At 37.9% G+C, this 18923-nt stretch overlaps 1 protein-coding gene across 1 annotated transcript in view; it reads right to left on the bottom strand.

Annotated features, from left to right (window-relative positions):
- Positions 1-18923, bottom strand: part of PPP2R3A (protein phosphatase 2 regulatory subunit B''alpha) — a 147238-nt gene that overhangs the window by 95313 nt on the left and 33002 nt on the right. The window contains 2 exon segments of the mRNA XM_017847707.1: positions 13906-15241; positions 15243-16339. Of these exon segments, the coding sequence (XP_017703196.1) occupies positions 13906-15241; positions 15243-15898 (1992 nt within the window). The 5' untranslated portion in view covers positions 15899-16339.

Genomic DNA, 18923 nt, shown 5'->3' with positions numbered 1-18923 from the left:
AAAAAAAAAAAAAAAAAAAAGTTACATATTGAAGTGGAGGTCCTGGTACATCATGAGGGTGCTTCTGATTAACAAAAGCCAGCCAGCTGTTTGGAAAAATCTAAATATGTTAACAGCCTGTCTTTGTCCACACAAAAACTTATACACATATGTTCATAGCTGCATCATTCATAATAGCCAAAAAGTGGAAACAACCCAAATGTCCAGAAAATGAATTTTATCTCAATTTTTAAAAAGCCTTCTCATGTTGTAGTTCTAACAGGCTGAGTAGCGTAGAAAGGTAGTAACAGAGTGAATAATCAAGGAAAACTTCCCTGGCATTGCTAGAGATCTAGATATCCAAATCACCTGGGAAATTCATTGCAAAAAGATCATCACCTAGGCACATAGTCATCAGGTTATCTAAAGTCAAAATGAAGGAAAAAATCTTAAGAGCTGTGAAGTAAAAGCATTAGATAACTTTAAGAGGAAAACCTCTCAGATTAACAGCAGATTTCTCAGCAGAAACCCTACAAGCTAGAAGGGATTGGGGTCATATCTTTAGCCTCCTTAAACAAACAATTACCAACCAAGAATTTTGTATCCAACTAAACTAGGCCTCATAAATGAAGGAAAGATAAAGTCTTTTTCAGATAAACCAGTGCTGAGATAATTCACCACTACCAAGCCAGCATTACAAGAACTGCTAAAAGGAGTTCTAAATCTTGAAACAAAACCTCGAAATACACCAAAATAGAACCTCCTTAAAGCATACATTTCACAGGGCATATAAAATAATAACACAACAAAAAACCCCCAAGGTATTCAGGCAATAACTAATATGATGAATAGAAGAGTACCTCATATGGCAATATTAAATGGCCTAAATGCTCCACTTAAAAGATGCAGAATGGCAGAATGGATAAGAATTTACCAACCAAGTATCTGCTGTCTTTAAGAGACTCACCTTATGTATAAGGACTCACATAAACTTAAGGTAAAGGGGTGGAAAAAGATATTCCACGCAAACGGACACTAGAAGTGAGGAGGAGTAGCTATTCTTATATCACATAAAACACACTTCAAAGCAACAAGAGTCAAAAAAGACAAAGAGGGACATTATATAATGATAAAAGGACTAGTGGAAAATATCGCAATCCTAAATATATATGCACCTAACACTGGGACTCCCAAATTTATAAAACAATTACTACTAGACCTAAGAAAGGAGACAGACAGCAACACAATAATAGTGGGGACTTTAATACTCCACTGAACGCACTAGACAGGTCATCACATCAGGAGGTCAACAAAGAAACAGTGGACTTAAACTATACCCTAGAACAAATGGACTTAACAGATATTTATAGAACAGTCTACCCAACAACTGCAGAATATACATTCCATTCATCAGCACATGGAACATTCTCCAAGAGAGACCATATGATAGGCCACAAAACAAGTCTCAGTAAACTTAAGAAAACTGAAATTATATCAAGTACTGTCTCAGACCAAAGTGGAAGAAAATTGGAAATCGACTCCAAAAGGAACCCTCAAAACCATGCAAATACATGGAAATTAAATAATCAGTTTCTGAATGATTGTTGTGTCAACAATGAAATCAAGATGGAAATTAAAAAATTCTTTGAACCGGACAATAATAGTGACACAACCTATCAAAACTTCTGGGATACAGCAAAAGTGGTGCTAAGAGGAAAGTTCATAGCATTAAATGCCTGCGTCAAAAAGTCTGAAAGACGACAAATAGACAATCTAAGGTCATACCACAAGAAACTAGAGAAACAAGAACAAACCAAACCCAAACCTAGCAAAAGAAAAGAAATAACAAAGATCAAAGCAGAACTAAATGAAATTCAAACAACAACAAAAAATACAAAAGACAAATGAAACAAAAAGCTGGTTCTTTGAAAAGATAAACAAAATTGACAGACCATTAGAGAGATTAAACGAGAAAAGGAGAGACGATCCAAATAAGCTCAATTAGAAATGAAACAGGAAATATTACAACCGATATCACAAAAATACAAAAGATCATTCAAGGCTACTATGAACACCTTCATGCACACAAACTGGAAAACCCGGAAGAGATGGATAAATTCCTGGAAATATACAACCCTCCTAGATTAAACTACGAAGAAACAAACTCAACAGACCAATAACAAGCAGAGAGAGTAGTAATTTAAAAAATTGCCAACAAAAAAAAGTCCAGGACCAGATGGATTCACAGTTGAATTCTATCAGACATTCAAAGAATTGGTATCAATACTATTGAAACTATTCCAAAAAACAGAGAAAGAGGGAATCCTCCCTAAATCATTCTATGAAGCCAATATCACCCTAGTATCAAAACCAGGAAAACTACAGACCAACATCTCTGGTCTGAATGCAAAAATCTTCAACAAAATACTAGCTAACTGAATCCAACAGCCTATTAAAAAGATAATCCACCATGATCAAGTGGGTTTCATACCAGGGATGCAGGGATGACTTAATATACACAACTCAATAAATGTGATACACCACATAAAGAGAATTAAAACAAAATCACATGATCATTTCAAATAGACGCGGAAAAAGTATTTGACAAAATCCAGCATCCCCTTATGATTAAAACCTCAGCAAAATTGGCATAGAAGGGACATACCTTAAGGTAATAAAAGCTATCTACGACAAACCCACAGCCAACATTATACTGAACAGGGAAAAGCTGAAAGGACTGCCCCTGAGAAGTGGAACAAGATAAGGATGCCCACTTTCACCACTTCTATTCAACGTAGTACTAGAAGTCCTAGTCAGAGCAATCAGGCAAGAGAAAGAAATAAAGGGAGGAAGTCAAACTGTCGCTGTTTGCTGATGATAGATCATACACCTGGAAAACCCTAAAGACTGATCCAAAAGGTCCTAGATCTGATAAATGAATTCAGTCAAGTTTCAGGATATAAAATTAAAGTACACAAATCAGTAGCACTCCTATACACCAACCGAGTCCAAGCTGAGAATCAAATCAAGAACTCAATCCCTTTTACAATAGCTGCAAAAAAATAAAATAAATAAAATACATAGGAATATACCTAATCAAGGAGGTGAAAGACCTCTGCAAGGAAAACCACAAAACACTGCTGAAGAAATCACAGATGACATAAACAAATGAAAACATATCCCATGCTCACGGATGGATAGGATCAATATTGTGAAAATGACCATTCTGCCAAAAGCAATCTACATATTCAATGCAATCCCCATCAAAATACCATCATCACTCTTCACAAAATTAGAAAAAACAATCCTGAAATTTATATGGAACCAAAAAAGAGCCCACATAGCCAAAGTAAGACTAAGCAAAAGAACAAATCTGGAGGCATCACATTACCTGAGTTCAAACTACACTATATTGCCATAGTCACAAAAATAGGCACATAGACCAACGGAACAGAATAGAGAACCCCAGAAATAAAGCCAAATACTTACAACCAACTGATCTTTGACAAGCCAAATAAAAATATAAAGTGGAGAAAGGACACCCTATTCAACAAATAGTGCTGGAATAATTGGCAAACTACATGTAGAAGAATGAAACTGGATCCTCATTTCTCATCTTACACAAAAATCAACTCAAGATGGATCAAGGACTTAAATCTAAGACCTGAAACCATAAAAACTCTAGAAGATAACATTGGAAAAAGCCTTCCAGACATTTGCTTAGGTGAAGACTTCATGACCAAGGACCCAAAAGCAAATGCAACAGAAAAAGAGATAAACAGATGGGACTTAATTAAACTAAAAAGCTTCTGCATAGCAAAAGAAATAATCAGCAGAGTAAACAGACAACCCACAGCATGGGAGAAAATCTTTGTAAACTATGCATCTGACAAAGGGCTAATATCCAGAATCTACACAGAACTCAAACAAATCAGCAAGAAAAAAACAATCCCATCAGAAAGTGGGCTAAGGACATAAATAAAACAAGTCTTAAGAGAAGACATACAAATGGCCAACAAATATATGAAAAAATGCTCAACATCACTAATGAAATGCAAATTAACACCACAATGCGATACCACCTTACTCCTGCAAGAATGGCCATAATTTAAAAAATCGAAAATGAGTAGATATTGGCATGGTGGTGAAAAGGGAACACTTTTACACTGCTGGTGGGAATGTAAACTAGTACAATCACTCTCGAAAACAGTATGAAAATTCCTTAAGAACAGAAAGCAGATCTACCATTTGATCCAGCAATCCCACTACTGGGTATCTACCCAGAGGAAAAGAAGTCATTATACAAAAAAGATGCTTGCACACTCATGTTGACAGCAGCACAATTTGCAATTGCAAAACTATGGAACCAGCCCAAACACTCAGTCATCAATGAATGGATAAACAAGATGTGATACATACACATACGTGCGCGCGCACGCACACACACACACACACACACAACCATGGAATACTACTTAGCCATAAAAAGTAACGAAATAATGGCATTTGCAGCAACCTGGATGGAACTGGAGACTATTACTGTAGGTGAAGTAACTCAGGAATGGAAAGCCAAACTCACATGTTCTCACTTATAAGTTGGAGCTAAGCTATGAGGATGCAAAGGCATAAGAATGATAGAACGGACTCTGGGGACTTGGGAGGAAAGGTGGGAAGGGAGTGAGGGATAAAAGATTATACATTAGGCACAGTGTACACTGCTCAGGTGATGGGTGCACCAAAATCTCAGAAATCACCACTAACAAACTTTTCTATGTAATAAAATACCATCTATCCCCCCAAAACCTAGTGAAATAAAAATAAATAAAAAATAAATTAAAAGGGGTAACAGCTTGGAATCACAGATTTTCCTTAAAATATCCCTGTAAATAGGCTTTATGAGAGCCAACTGGTTATAAGCTAATTAGTTAATACTAAGATTTCATGACCTTTCTGCTCTAACTTGGTGTTTTCTTCATTGTTTAGTGGCTTATTCTGTGTAACTTTTTTTTTTTAACTCTTAAATAATGAAACACTGGTTGGGGGAAGGAGGCCAGGTAGTGGTAGTTATCTATAGTTTATTTGTTCCCAGCCTCATTCTCTAGCCTTGACTTCTCTGGCTGCAGCAAAATAGGAAGGCATGTATATGACAGAGGAGACCTAATAAGCATTTTTGTGTCTTGCTTCAATTGCCTCCAAATTATGGGAACACATTCTATGACTCATAACAGAAAGAACCCACAAAATCTGATACTTTTGCTTTTCAGTGTTCTTAATACTTGGGGTAGATGTTGTTCTAGGATCTGGGACAGCAAGAAAGAATTAGAGTCTAAAATGATCAGGAATAATAATTCTGGGATCCCTAGAATTTCTAGTGTCTAAAGTTCTCTGTACTTCTTAGTCTGCCTTTTTTCTTCCCTTTCTCCTTGAGGAATTAATTCAATTAGAGATTGCTCAATACAGACCCATAATAATTCATTTTTGGCCTATAAATATGTTGGAGAAAAAAGAAATGAAGGGATTCCATTTCACTGACACTGCCACGTTAAATAAATGCCTGGTGACTGGTGCTATAAAATACTCTGCCCCAGTGTCTTCCTTGGGGGGAGGGGGGAGGGAGAGAGGGAGAGGGAGGGGAGAGGGGAGAGAGACAGAGAGAGAGAGACTGTGTGTGTGTGTGTGTGTGTATGATTTCTCAGTAATTGTGGGTGACAGTTGAACTCACAGATGTCAAAACAGAAGCTTGGAACTGACAGTCAAGGACCCCGGTGACAATGAGCATTACGCTGGAAGTACAACAAATATGTCTCTTGGATGCCAAAGCACTTCCCAGGGTAAACACCTTAACTGTGGTCTCCAAAAGTAGATTCATGAGAGGGGATGACAGAATAACCCCTCAGACCTAGTCTAGATTAGTTACAGTTTGCTGGCAAATCTCAAGGGAGATGACTCTGATTCAAAGATCTCTATGTAATTCTCAGTTCTTATGAAGGAGGTAGACTGCAAGATATGGTATAATAGAGCTTCTGAAGTGATCAGTTTACACAGGTAATTTTATCCAACTTCTGAAGATGATCATATTGGGAAGCCTGGTTTCAGGGGCTCAAGCCTGGCTAAAATAGTGGAATCTCTTAGGGTATCTAAGAGAATTTAGAAAATTACCTTTATTATCTTTTCTTCTTACAAAAGGATAAGGTTAGTTGTAAGGAAAAATTTAAATACTACAGAAATATAACATAGAAACAAAAGTCCCTATACAAAGTGACAATTACTAACAAATATCAACTGAGCACGAACTGAGTGCCAGCTACCAGGGATATAGCAGTGAATGTAACAGATAAAATTCCCTGTTCTCATAGAGGTTTCATTCTAGTGGTAGGAGTCAGGGGAGAAAAACAAACAGTAATTGAAATAATATATCAGGGGGTGGTGTTAGAGGGAAAAAAAAATAAAGGGGAAAGGGAATACCAAAGACTGTATGTGTGCATGCAATTTTAGGGCAAAAAGGCCTCAGTGAAGTGATATTTTTAAGAAGACAGATGTGGTGATGGAATGAGTCCTGCAGGTATGGGATGAGGGCGTCGTAGGAAGAGGGAACAGCAAATGGGATTATGTCTGGTATATTTAGAAAGAGGAGGGCTAGAGGAGGAACTGGAAACAATAATAACAGACAGCTCTTTCAAAGAGTCCTGGAGTGAAGAAGAGCAGACAAATGAGTGTTAACTCAAATGGTATGCTGGAGCACTAGGGGTCTGTTTGTTTTAAAGCTGGGAGAACTGCAGCATGTTTATCTGCTGAAGGAGTGATTGAGCAGAGGAGAAAAACTGATGACTGCAGGGGAGAAATGGGTCAATCTCTGCAGGAGTGTTTGTGAGTTGATGGGAGGGGATGGGATCTATTAATAAAGCCCAGTGTAGGCCTGGCCTTAGATAGGAGGTTGGGGATGGGCGCGGTGGCTCACGCCTGTAATCCTAGCACTTTGGGAGGCTGAGGTGGGCAGATCACGAGGTCAGGAGTTCAAGACCAGCCTGACCAACATGGTGAAACTCCGTCTCTACTAAAAATACAAAAATGAGCCAGGCGTTGTGGCATATGCCTGTAGTCCCAGCTGCTCGGGAGGCTGAGGCAGGAGAATCGCAGGAGGCAGAGGTTGCAGTGAGCTGAGATCATGTCACTGCACACCAGCCTGGGCGACAGAGTGAGACTCTATCTCAAAAAAAAAAAAAAAAAAAAAAAAAAAAAAAAAAAAAGGAGTTTGGATGGTTCATGTATAGAAATAATAGAAATAGAAGGAAAGGGAGAAGATATTTAGTACTGATATGGGTGGGAGATGGGTAAAGGTCTCTTCTGATTGCTTTAGTTTTCTCAGTAAAATAGGAAACAAGATTATTAGCTGAGGGTGAGGATGGGAAAGATGCTGGAAGTTAGAGGACAGGGAATAAGGCACCTGCAGAGGGGGGAAGTGAATGGACTAAGGAAACACAGTAGGACTGCCAGACAGTACTAAAGACCCACTGGACTTCGGTGGTCATGAATTTAAAGCAAGACCACTCAGCATGGTTGTGTGATCTTCTCTAGCCAAGTTCAGCTGCACAAATAAAAGCTCAGAGTAGACAGAGAACACAATTTAATCTGAGTTGGAGCTGTTCCAGGTGGGTACCAAGAAATGAGGGGATAACAAGGAAGCTGAGAGTATATTCAAGGAAATGATTTTAGTGACAAATTATGGCAGTGATTCTCAAGCATAATCATGCATCAGAATCACCTGGAGGGCTTGTTAAACCAAAAAGTGTTGAGCCCTACCCCCAGAGTTTCTGATTTACTAGGTCTGGGTTGGGGCATGAGAATATGCACTTCTATCAAGTGCCCAGGTGATGCTAACACTATTAGTTGGGAATCATATTCTTAAAACCACCGACATAAACATAAGGCCAGAAAATGAACGAAGAAGGACAAAGGAGAAACTCAGTAGAGATCAAGGAATTGAGAAGCTCCTGTACTGGATACCTTATTTATTGAACACTTGAACAGTGGCAACAGTAATACTGAAAAGTGTGTCATAAAGCCAGTAGATAAAACCTCTAAGAAATAAGTGACCTGGGGTGGTAGATGACTACAATCAGAAGAGGTAGTGGATAGCAGAGTCTAATGATATTAGTTCAAAGGTGGGGCGGGGCTGGTTTCAGGGAGGCGGCCAGGAGAATATTCTAGAGCAGCAATGAAATGCAAGAACACTTACTGCCCTCCAGGCCCAGTGGGATAGCAGGTGGGAATGAGAAAGAACAGAGCCACCATTTCACTGGCTACAGTATCCTTAGGAAGAGACGAGTTTCAGTTATAATAGGAAGGGAAATGTTTAGAGAAGAGAGATGACATAGGAAACTTTGCTGGTGAATGATCATGAGTTCACAGTGCAAGAGGACATGGTGAAAGGATTTCAGGAGTTGAGAGGGTTGGAAGTGGACTTAGGAGATACATAAGAGCAGTGTGAGAAGGAAAGTCGGGTGGGGGATGGGGGGTGATCTGGATTCCTTGACTTCTGGTGGTGATTAATGTAAACAGGGATGAAGGATATATTAGATCAGTCCTGATGACCTTAACTCAGAGAGTGGTGGTGAAGCTGTGAGGGTTGGACAGGTCTGTGGGCTTAATGGAGCAAGTTGAGTTCTGGGAGCTCCTCTTCACTCCTGCCAAGGGTGGAGTGGAGGCTGGGAGAGGGCAGACTTATCAGGAACACCTAGATATGAGATTCACTTTCTACTTCTGGAGGAACATGAATAATATGGAGCATATGAAGCCCAAACTTTCTGTGTGCATAAAAATATATTAATAACAAAAAGGAATCATAATGGTACATTTTTAACTTTATCTTGACCTTTCTACATCAGTACACATGTATCTACCAGGCTCTTGTGAATATAGGTGGGGACATATTTGAGATACCTGATGTTAATCAGAAAGAATGGAGGTATTAATGCAAAGGGACGTGATGTCAGAAGCCACCAAAGGTGGAGGGGGATATTCAGGTTGGGCTCATTCCACAAATTCCTATTTGCCACCAGGCAGATCTGTTTACTTTTATTAATCAGCTTGGTGGTAATTGAGAGGAGGAGAGAATGGTTTCCTATTTCATTGCTAAGTGTCTTGATTTCTACTCAAGTATTCCCAGCACTGAACCCAGGCACCATGAATACCTACAAAGCTAGGGAAGAACAAACATTTTCCCTCAGTGACATGACTGGCTAATGTTAATGAAGGCATGGATATAAACCTAGAAAGTAAAGAGAGAAAAGTGTCTATTAATGTTCCAGAAGGAACGTTTAACAAAGTTCCTAAAATGTGCTTTGCTAAAATGTTAAATGTATTTTCCTAATTATTCTGCATTCAAATATGCATACAAAACTATACACTATACTATCTAAACATTGAGGAAACCTAAATGTTAGATCATTAACCTAGGAAGATCCTTTATTTACTCTGGAATGAAATTTCAAATACATATTCCTGCTCAGGGTTAGAAGAAAGCAAAGTAAGTTCCAGTAACAACAGAAATCACGCCCACCTTCAAAGATTTCTCTCTCGGGCATCCAAAAATAAATAAAAAACAAACAATTGTACAACATTAAATGGCCAGAAATATCCTTTTCCAACCCAAATCCATGAGGAAGATGGCAACTTCTAAGAATGGGCAAAAGGACAATATATAGGTATTCCTTAAAGAGAAAATAAATGGTTACAAAATTTTCAAAATGTAAACAAAGAGCTCATATATGGTGTACTGTAAGAAAGTCTGTGGGAACAATGGTGATCAAGAAAGCACCCTCTCCTCGAAATAGCTACAGCGTATTATCGAGGGATTTCTGCCCCGCAATAAAGTAAAACAATCTACACTCTCATGATGTCTTCCCCTCTTGCCAGGAAAGGTGACCGGACCCTTCCTAGGGTGCTGTCATTTTTTAGGTGTTAAAAGCTAGAGGAATTAAAAGACTTAGAGGTCTAGGTAAGATACTTGAGTCTTGCTGAGGCACTACCCTGAAGTCCGAGAAGGGCACCCTGAGTTCAGGTCTTCTTGTACCCATCCTTGAGAAGCAAAAAGCAGGGAAAGAGACAGTCCTCAGGCAAGGGAGCAGTTTCCATTTGAGAAGGAGACAAAGCAGGAGAGTGAAAATCCCCTCACTTGGTTATTCCTCCACTTATTCGTTTATTCATTCAAAAAATAGCTACTTAATGCTAAATAGAAGCCAACAGAGGCTAGTAGCCCAGATGTGGAAACTTAAGAGAGATTCACACGTCTTCTTCCATATTCTTATTTCAATATTTCATTTTTACCTCGGGTACATTTGAGAGCTTGAGATAACATTTTTGGAGGCTGAATGGAAAAAGAGAAGATTAGATGTGAATTAGGTTGTCAGGGAGACTGCCTGCTTAAATTCTGACTTGAAACTCCAGAAAACCGATGGGAAAAGGTTACCATCCGAAAGACAGGTAGGCTTCTTACTCTCTATCCCTTATTGGTGTGGATTCTACTAACTTGGAATTCATAACAATACAAGCACAGCAGCCTGAAATTTCCCTTTATATTCTCTAGGAAGGAAAGTTCTGTTAGAACAATTTTTGTTGCCCTTTATTATCAAGATAAAACTATCACAGAGCTTAGGTTTGAGAGAAATAATGGATTCATGACATATCTATTTAGTCTCTTGCTGAATTCCCCTGGGACAAAAGGTGGAGTTTTGAAGCAAACAATAAAATGTTAAGATTTGACAAAGCTAAGTGATGAGTGATAACAGTGCTTTTATATCATTCACCATACTTTTCTATTTGCTTAAAATGGGTTGACAAACTTCAGTCTATTGACCAAATCTGGCCCACTGCCTGTTTTTTTAAGTCTTAGAGCTAAGAATGGTTTACATTTTTAAAGCATTGGGTTGTTTGGCTGTTGGTTTGTCTTGTAAAGAGCAAATAAGACTACATGACAGAGACTCTGACCCATAAAGCCTAAAATATTTACTATCTTGCCCTTCACAGAAATGTTTGCCAATTCCTCACTTAAATTTTTCATAAGATTAAAAAAAAAGACAAGTAGGAAGGGAACTGAGTCAAGGAAGAATGGTTTGTCTTCTTGCATTAAGCATCTTCCTGAATTAAACATTTTATATTATCTGTCTCTTTAAATTAGCTTTTCATTAATTACTTTTTCAACTTCTATCAAGAAGAAATCTCATCAAATTTTATATTCTGTGATATTGAAACTTATTTAAAAGAATGGCAGGAGACAGTCTTTTAATAAGATTTTGATTTCAGTCCATTACTTGCCGAAAAACTGGGGAGCACATTTAGAGCCCAGTGTGACATTTTAAGGTAGCTGTACCTAGATTGGGGGTCATGGGTGTTAGCCAGGGACACAGGACAGGTGATACTCAGACATTTTCTACTTTATGCAGTCCATCTCTTTTAGAGAATTTGTCTCCTTTTGTCACAGAAGATAATGGGGGAAGAGGGTTGAGTAAAATTCAGAACACCATATCACAGTGAGAGTTTCTGGTTATAATGGTTTTAAGACATTGGAATAGGTCATCAGAGAAAGGAGATGTTCTTCAATGGGCAGACAGGTTATTGTGAGGGAAAATAGCGAGATAATACCTTTAAATATCTTAGTATGCCTTAGTTCACAATAACTAGTCACTTTTACGACATTATTATCATTTTGAAGTTGCTATGTAGGTATTTTCTTTCCTTTATAACAAACTATTAAGCACAACAGTATTGCCTGTGTCCTGCAATGTGTCATGTGGGAAAAAAACCACATGAAGGGATTTTTCTTACTTTTGTGATTGATTCCAAGTTTCTCCCCTAGTGTGGACCCAAAACTAAAGATATTACCACCTGTGAACCCAACAAATGAGGAGATTCACACAAAGTAATTTCACAGAAATGCTCAGGGAACATCTGCAATATTTAGAACCAAATAATCACTTAGTAACCTTATTAAGTATGTATTGTTTTAAACTTTAGTGTTGCTAGTAACTAAAAAAGTCCACAGAAGAACAGCAGCCACAAAACATACAGATTAAGTATCCCTTATTCAAAATGCTCAGGACTAGTTTAGATTTAGAATTTTTTTTGGATTTTGGAATATCTGCATATACATAATGAGATACCTTGGGGATGGGGCCCAAGTCTAAACATGAAATTTATTTGTTTCATATATACACATAGCTTGAAGGTAATTTTACACAGTATTTTAAAGAATTTTGTACGTGAAACAAGGTTTTGACAGCATTTTGACTGTGACCTATCACAAGGTCAGGTGCAGAATTTTCCACTTGTGGCATCATGTTGGTGCCCAAAAAGTTTCAAATTTTAGAGCACTTTGGATTTTGGATGCTCAACCTGTACCACGGAAAGAAAGATTCATCTGATTTTTTTCCTAGTTTTTCCCCTGCTCAAAGGAAACTTGTCATGAGAAGCCTAATAAGTAACTTGTATTTTAACTTGGTCACATAAATGGCATCTCAAATATCCAATTAGTTTTTTAAAAAATTACTATGTAATATTTAAGAATATAAAAGCATAAAGAATAACATGACAAAATACTTATGGATCTACTACCCAGATTATGAAGTAAAATATGACTAATACTATTCAGGTCCCCTGTATGCCCTTCCTCAGTTGCATTTCCCTTCCTCCAGGATTAACAATTAACACTGGATTTTGTGTATCCATGTATTTCTTCATACTTTTTGTAAAAATGTATATATCTCAAAATTATTCATATCCTTATTTTACCACTTGCTTTTGTCGATTTGGCTTTATGTCTGAATTCATACATGTTGATACATACAGCTCATTCATGTAGTAGGGGCAGTGCTTAACAAATATTCCATGTGCTTTTCTATGTTTCTCAGATTTTAGGTTGGGAATCACTGGACTGTGAGCAGAAATGAAGTGTGTCTAAGTTTGGGACAAGGCAGTTAAAAGCATCACCCTTTGTTCCCCTCCTTCAGTGAACTCAAAAGCCACATATTCCAGATGAGTCAATAGGCAGCAGTGAGAACATGGAGCCTCCATCAGACTGGGTCCTTGAGTGAAGTAGAGCAGAGCCTCTTGCTAACCCATGTTGGACTTACAAAATGAACAAGGAATAATCTTGGTGCGCTACGACACACATATGTAAATAAAATGGGAAGACAACGGCCTTTCTGGGAGTATTCAAAAGCAGTACTTTCAGTAGGGGGATGGATTAAAAACTTTTGAAAATACTTCTATGATTCTAGATTGATATTTATTCTCAGGTGCCTAGAGAATCAAATCTTATCCTTTAGTCTTTACCTTCTTTGAAGGCCTACTGTTATGATAATGCTTTCAGAATGGTGTTCACATGTTTATAAACTGTTTCAAAAATTGTCTGTCAGTTTTGTCCCTACAAGTAGATTTTAAGATCTCTAAGAATCATGTCTTCTCTTCTTTTGTACTCTACACTAACCTTACACAGGTCTACACAGGCATGTAACAACCGGTCTCTTGGTTGGCTGGGGAGGGTGAGGACTAATATTAAATGCCTACTTTGTGTAAGGAACCTTGCTTATGTTTTACACCAGCTATTTTGATCCTTATTTCCACCATAAAGATGAGGATATTAAAGGTAAGTAATTTTCCTTTGGTCACAGAGCCGGAAAGAAGATGAACGGTATGGGGAGGGTAGTAGAAACCAGTCTGAGTCTAAAGTCTGCTTTTTTCTTTTTTTATATATTATCCTGTATAATCTTTGCTTTTACTGACTCTGAGCTGAGTGAGATCATTCCTAGAGCAGGGCAGGAGCTTTAGTAGAACAAAAAATGGCTAATAAAAAAGTTTTTCTTTATAAAATTTTCAAACACCAAAACATTTTTTAAAGAGTTCCTAGGACTCAAAATTGTTGGGGCTTACCTTGATCACCTCTGGAGTCTGCTGAATCAAAACTGCTGAAGTAGTATCTTTGGCTTTATCACCAACAGGACTTCTACAGACTGATAAATTGGCCTGGGAGGAAGTTGTCAAGGTTTCCTGTAGAATTTGCATCATTTCCTTCTCTTGTGATAGGCTCCCTCTGCTTGATTTGCATTCAACTAGTTCTTGAGCAAAATCTTCAATGCTTTCCAGAATTCGCAGTAAGAGGGCTCGATCCTCTTCCTCTATTTTGTGTCCATTGGTTTCAATAATCCTTGTTAGACAGGAAGGCGAGACTTTTTCTATGGGTGAAGAGACTTTAGATTTAGGCTCAACATCTACAAGGGTCTGACCAGTCAACTGACTGTGACTATTTAAAGAATTAGAGTTTTTACCCTTTGCAAGTGGCTCTCTTAGAGAGGTCTCCATCTTCTGTGAAAAAGATTCCAAATCCATTAACAATTTATCTATCTCTTCTTGGCTACTGGAATTTGTAAAATCTCTCTGGTCTCCCTCTTCAACTTTAGAAACTTTTGATTTACAGCCTTCCTTAGGTAGATGAACAAATGATTTCTCAAATATCTTACCAATTTCATTTTGCATTGAGGCGGGGCATTTTTTAAGATGAGTAGCATGTTCTGGAAATTCTGCTCTATGTTCATGTATCTTTAATAACTCATGACTAGGTCCATTCTCTGTCTTTTGTCCTTTATCTAATGCTTTCTTTCCATCTGACTCTTCTTCAATATAAAGAGTTTCCATTAAGTCACTAGAAGAAACATTTTCTAAAGGGTTCATGGTTAATGACTGTGCTTGAACCCGGACAGCTTTTAGAGTTCTAGGATCATTTACCTCTAAGTTATATAAGGAATTTGTGGAGTTGTTTGGAATGGATTGTACAGTGTCCATCTTCCTAGAATTAGGCTTGTCATCTTGCAATTCAATAGTTTGAAATTGTCCACAGTCAGAAGCTGAGAGCTGGACAACATCTTCATATTTAGGGGGTTGTTCAGTGCCAAACACTGGAGAGAAGGGAGTCAGTTGTAAGCTAGGCATATTACTGATCAGTTCTGTTAAATCTAGAGCCTCATTATTCCCAGACTGCATGAATTCAAATGGTAACTTTTTCAGATAGGATGCTAACCTGGTCATTACATTCATATAGACAGTTTCAGAACTAGAAAATGTATCATTACCACTTCCTTCATTGATGCTACTCCCTGACTTTTTCTTTATGCATTGTTTTATGATGTCTGTGCATTTTTTTAAATCCTCAGAGCATTTCAATAAGATGTCCAAGCACATCTTTATGTCTGTCCCAGAAGAAAATTATCTATTTTATGTTTTCCAAAATCTGAGTAACCAAGTCTTCTTCAGAGAAGTTTTGAAGAAACATGGAAGTCAGGTTCGTATCAAGTGAGTTTCTATGAGATAAAGGTTTTTCCTCAACTGAAGAACTCCTTAGTAAACCAAAGGATGGGGCGTTCCCATCATTGTTATAATGGCCACAAAGCAAGTCCAAATCAACTGACCTCCTATTAAATGAGTCAGACTTAACTTTCCTTCCTTTTCTGTAAGCTGCATGGTTAGAGTTTTTGAGTTTTTCAAGGGAAAATTCTTTTATTTTCCCGCTGGCAAAACTGATTGCTTCTCCTGCAATGTCCTTTAAGTTGCAGGTATTCTGAAATGTAGATCCTCTCTTGACCCTGGGTATGCCTGTGAAGGCCTGTTGGGGATAGTCTCCTTCAGTCGAGCAAAGCCCATTTTCGTGGGGTAGAAACATAGAGTTCAGATCTGCATTTTTGAACTGAGACACAGGGATGTGCAAGAGGTCTGCACAAACACTATGGTGTACCACAATGCAGTCAACTCCATGTGTGAAGGTGTGGCAGGTTCCAGTGCAATAATGTATAGCTTGTTCAAAACGCCGGTCTATCACCACACTGCTGTAGTGGTTCACAGTACTAACCACAAGTCTGTAAGTTGCTGCCATAATATCAAATCCACTTACTGGTGGGACTTGGAACTTTCTAGAACTTGTTTCATGAAAATTCTCCTAAATGACAATTAGCTGAAAATATATTTAATAACAATGATCAGTGGTTTCTTCCAAATATAATGGCTTTTCCCATGAAGGGAAATCATTTATATTTGAGGTTTGGTAACTATCAGGATACAGTAGCTGCTGCACATGTGTGCTTGTACTGGCAAATTTAATAATTTAATAATTGTGTTTTTAAATTTTATTTAGTAATATGATACTGCAGAATTATTTTGATGAAAGAATATCCTCTTTTAGTTCAACAGTTCCATAACATGGAAGTTTGCTGTCATAAATTTACTATCAAATCTTAGTTGGTAGCGGAGAAGTATTGTGATAACTGAGTCCTCCAAGGGTTTAAATGATCCATTTTTCTGTGAATGACAGAGAAACCTGTAATAAAAAAGAAAATAATTAAAAAGAAATATTATTTTTAACGCTGGAACTTTTAATTTCCTCTTTCTTTGCATCACATATGCAGTTAACCACCAAGCCTTATTATCTGCAATATCCCTTACAGCTGATATTCAACTCATGCCTTTGTTTCATCACACCTTATACTCCTTATTGCCTAGAGTAATATTACCTCAACTGTACCTTGTCACATCTACCTCTGAGATGAATTTCTTATTGCACGCTCCTTGCCACCTTATATGATACTAAGCTTAGATTTACATGGCATTGTCATCCCTCACAGCTTAAGAATTCACATTTCTGATCTTCTCATGGATCACAGCAAGTCTACCTCTTTTTGACTCACTTTTAAGTCCCTCAACATCTGTTCCCATCCATCTATAATCATATTTTCTACTATGTCCCCGCACCAACCTTTCGCTTCCATCAACCTAGTCTTCTCAAAGACTACCAACAACTAGTACCTGTTCTTGAGTCTCAAATTTCCTCTATCCTTAGAAATTATTCTCCCATCATCTTCTCTTTGCTTACTGAGAGAAAAAACAAGTTTCATTACTGATCTTGATCCCATCTCCCAGATCCTGCCCCATGCGGATATCTCTCTCTCTGCATCAAGTGGACAGAATTGACTTAATCATTCTCTTAAAAAAAAAAAAAAAGGCTTTTAAAATATACTATAGTTGCTTTCCAAGAAGGTTCTGTCAATGTATTTATTCAGTCAACAAATACTGGCTACCTACTGTGTGTACCAGGCTCTTTGTATACACTAGGGATAAAGCAGGAAATAAAACACGGGGGAAAAACCCAATATACCAGTTAAACATATAAACTTACATGGTGGCATGTGTTGGGGAGAAAAACAATGCAGGGCAAGGGTTTAGAAATGTTGGGAGGGTTCTGTTTTATGAAGGGTTGTCAGAGAAGACCTCACTGACATCTGAAGAGCAGAGATCTGAAAGACTAGAGGAAGCAGGCCAAGAAGGTATTATGAGGTAAATCCTCCAGGGCAGAATAACGGCAAGTACAAAGGCCCTAGAGTGGAGCATGCGTGATTCACTAAAAGAATGGCAAAGAGACCAAAGTGGGTGGAGCAGAGAAAGCAAGGGGACAATGGGAGATGACATGGCCTGCAGTCCCAGCTACTCGGGAGGCTGGGGCAGGAGAATTTCTTGAACCCAGGAGGTGGAGGTTGCAGTGAGCTGAGATCATGCCATTGTACTCCAGCCTGGGTGACAGAGCAAGACTCCATGTCAAAAAATAAATAAATACATACATACATACATAAAAATAAGTAAATAAATAAAAATCTAATGAACCTTTCATGAGTCATCTTACTGAGAAAGAAAAAGGGGATAGGGCAAGACTTAAAAGAACGAATCACAAATTTAGGTTTTTGAGTATGTTTTGAAAGGACATCAACAGCAGAAAATCAAACCTCAAGGGGTGGCACCAACTACCAATGAGAAATTTACAGTCTAAAATAATTTGAGTTAAAAAAAAATGCCAAAGCATCAAAGATTACTTTCCCTGCTATTTATTTCAGACCTATGGGTGTCAAATTCTGCCTTTTTATTCAGACCATAATTCAACTGATGCCCAGTTAACCGGATGGAATCTTAGACATGGAATCTAATCCACTATTTTCAATCAGAGATCCAACCTAACTCAGAAGCACCATGCTATCCTGCATCTAAGAGACAGTTAGGCTGTTGATTCCCAATCCTGCCAGTGTGGCCTAATATAAGCTGGTTAACCCTGTCAATCTGTTTCAACAGCAAAACGGAGAGAATAATAACATCCATCTCATGAAGATTAAGTTAACATATGTTAGATGCTTACAACAATACCTGAGACTCAGGAAATGCACAATAAATGTTATTGCTGTTATTGCTCTAATTCACTTATCAAACATTCCCTACTCTGTGCCAGACCCTGGGAGAATGTTGCCAAATGACATATAGTGATGGTCTTCAGAGTGCTCAATGTTTAATGAGGGCAGGGACAGAAGCAAGCAAGCACAGCAGCTATCAGGAGTGAGATCAAGTTTCTCCCATTTTGCTCCCACAATTAATAAATGTTCTTTTCAGAAAAGTTGGACAATATTCACAAGCAGAAATAAACACTGTTGATATTCTTATGGATATACTTTAACTTTCTCTTATGAAAATTTATAAATGTATATATTTTTTATAAAATTTGGACCATACTATAACTTACTTTGACAATATCTCATAAATGTACTTCCATGTCAAAACAGACACAGATCATTTTAATGAATATTCTATCATATAAACAAAATTAGTCATTTGTTATTGCTGAGCATTTAGGTTATTTACTAATTGTTTTCAAATGAGCAGTGATAAACATTCTTTTACATATACTTTACGTAGCTCTTCAGTTATTTGCGTATAATATATTCCAAATAGTAAAATGTTGAGTCAAAAGATGTGTGTTGGCCGGGCGTGGTGGCTCAAGCCTGTAATCCCAGCACTTTGGGAGGCCGAGACGGGCGGATCACGAGGTCAGGAGATCGAGACCATCCTGGCTAACACGGTGAAACCCC

The sequence above is a fragment of the Rhinopithecus bieti genome, unplaced genomic scaffold (assembly GCF_001698545.2).
Source record: "Rhinopithecus bieti isolate Rb0 unplaced genomic scaffold, ASM169854v2 scaffold_30032, whole genome shotgun sequence".
NCBI lineage: Eukaryota > Metazoa > Chordata > Mammalia > Primates > Cercopithecidae > Rhinopithecus > Rhinopithecus bieti.
The sequence above is the reverse complement of the archived record's forward strand: the minus strand, read 5'-3'. Positions and strand labels throughout refer to the sequence as shown.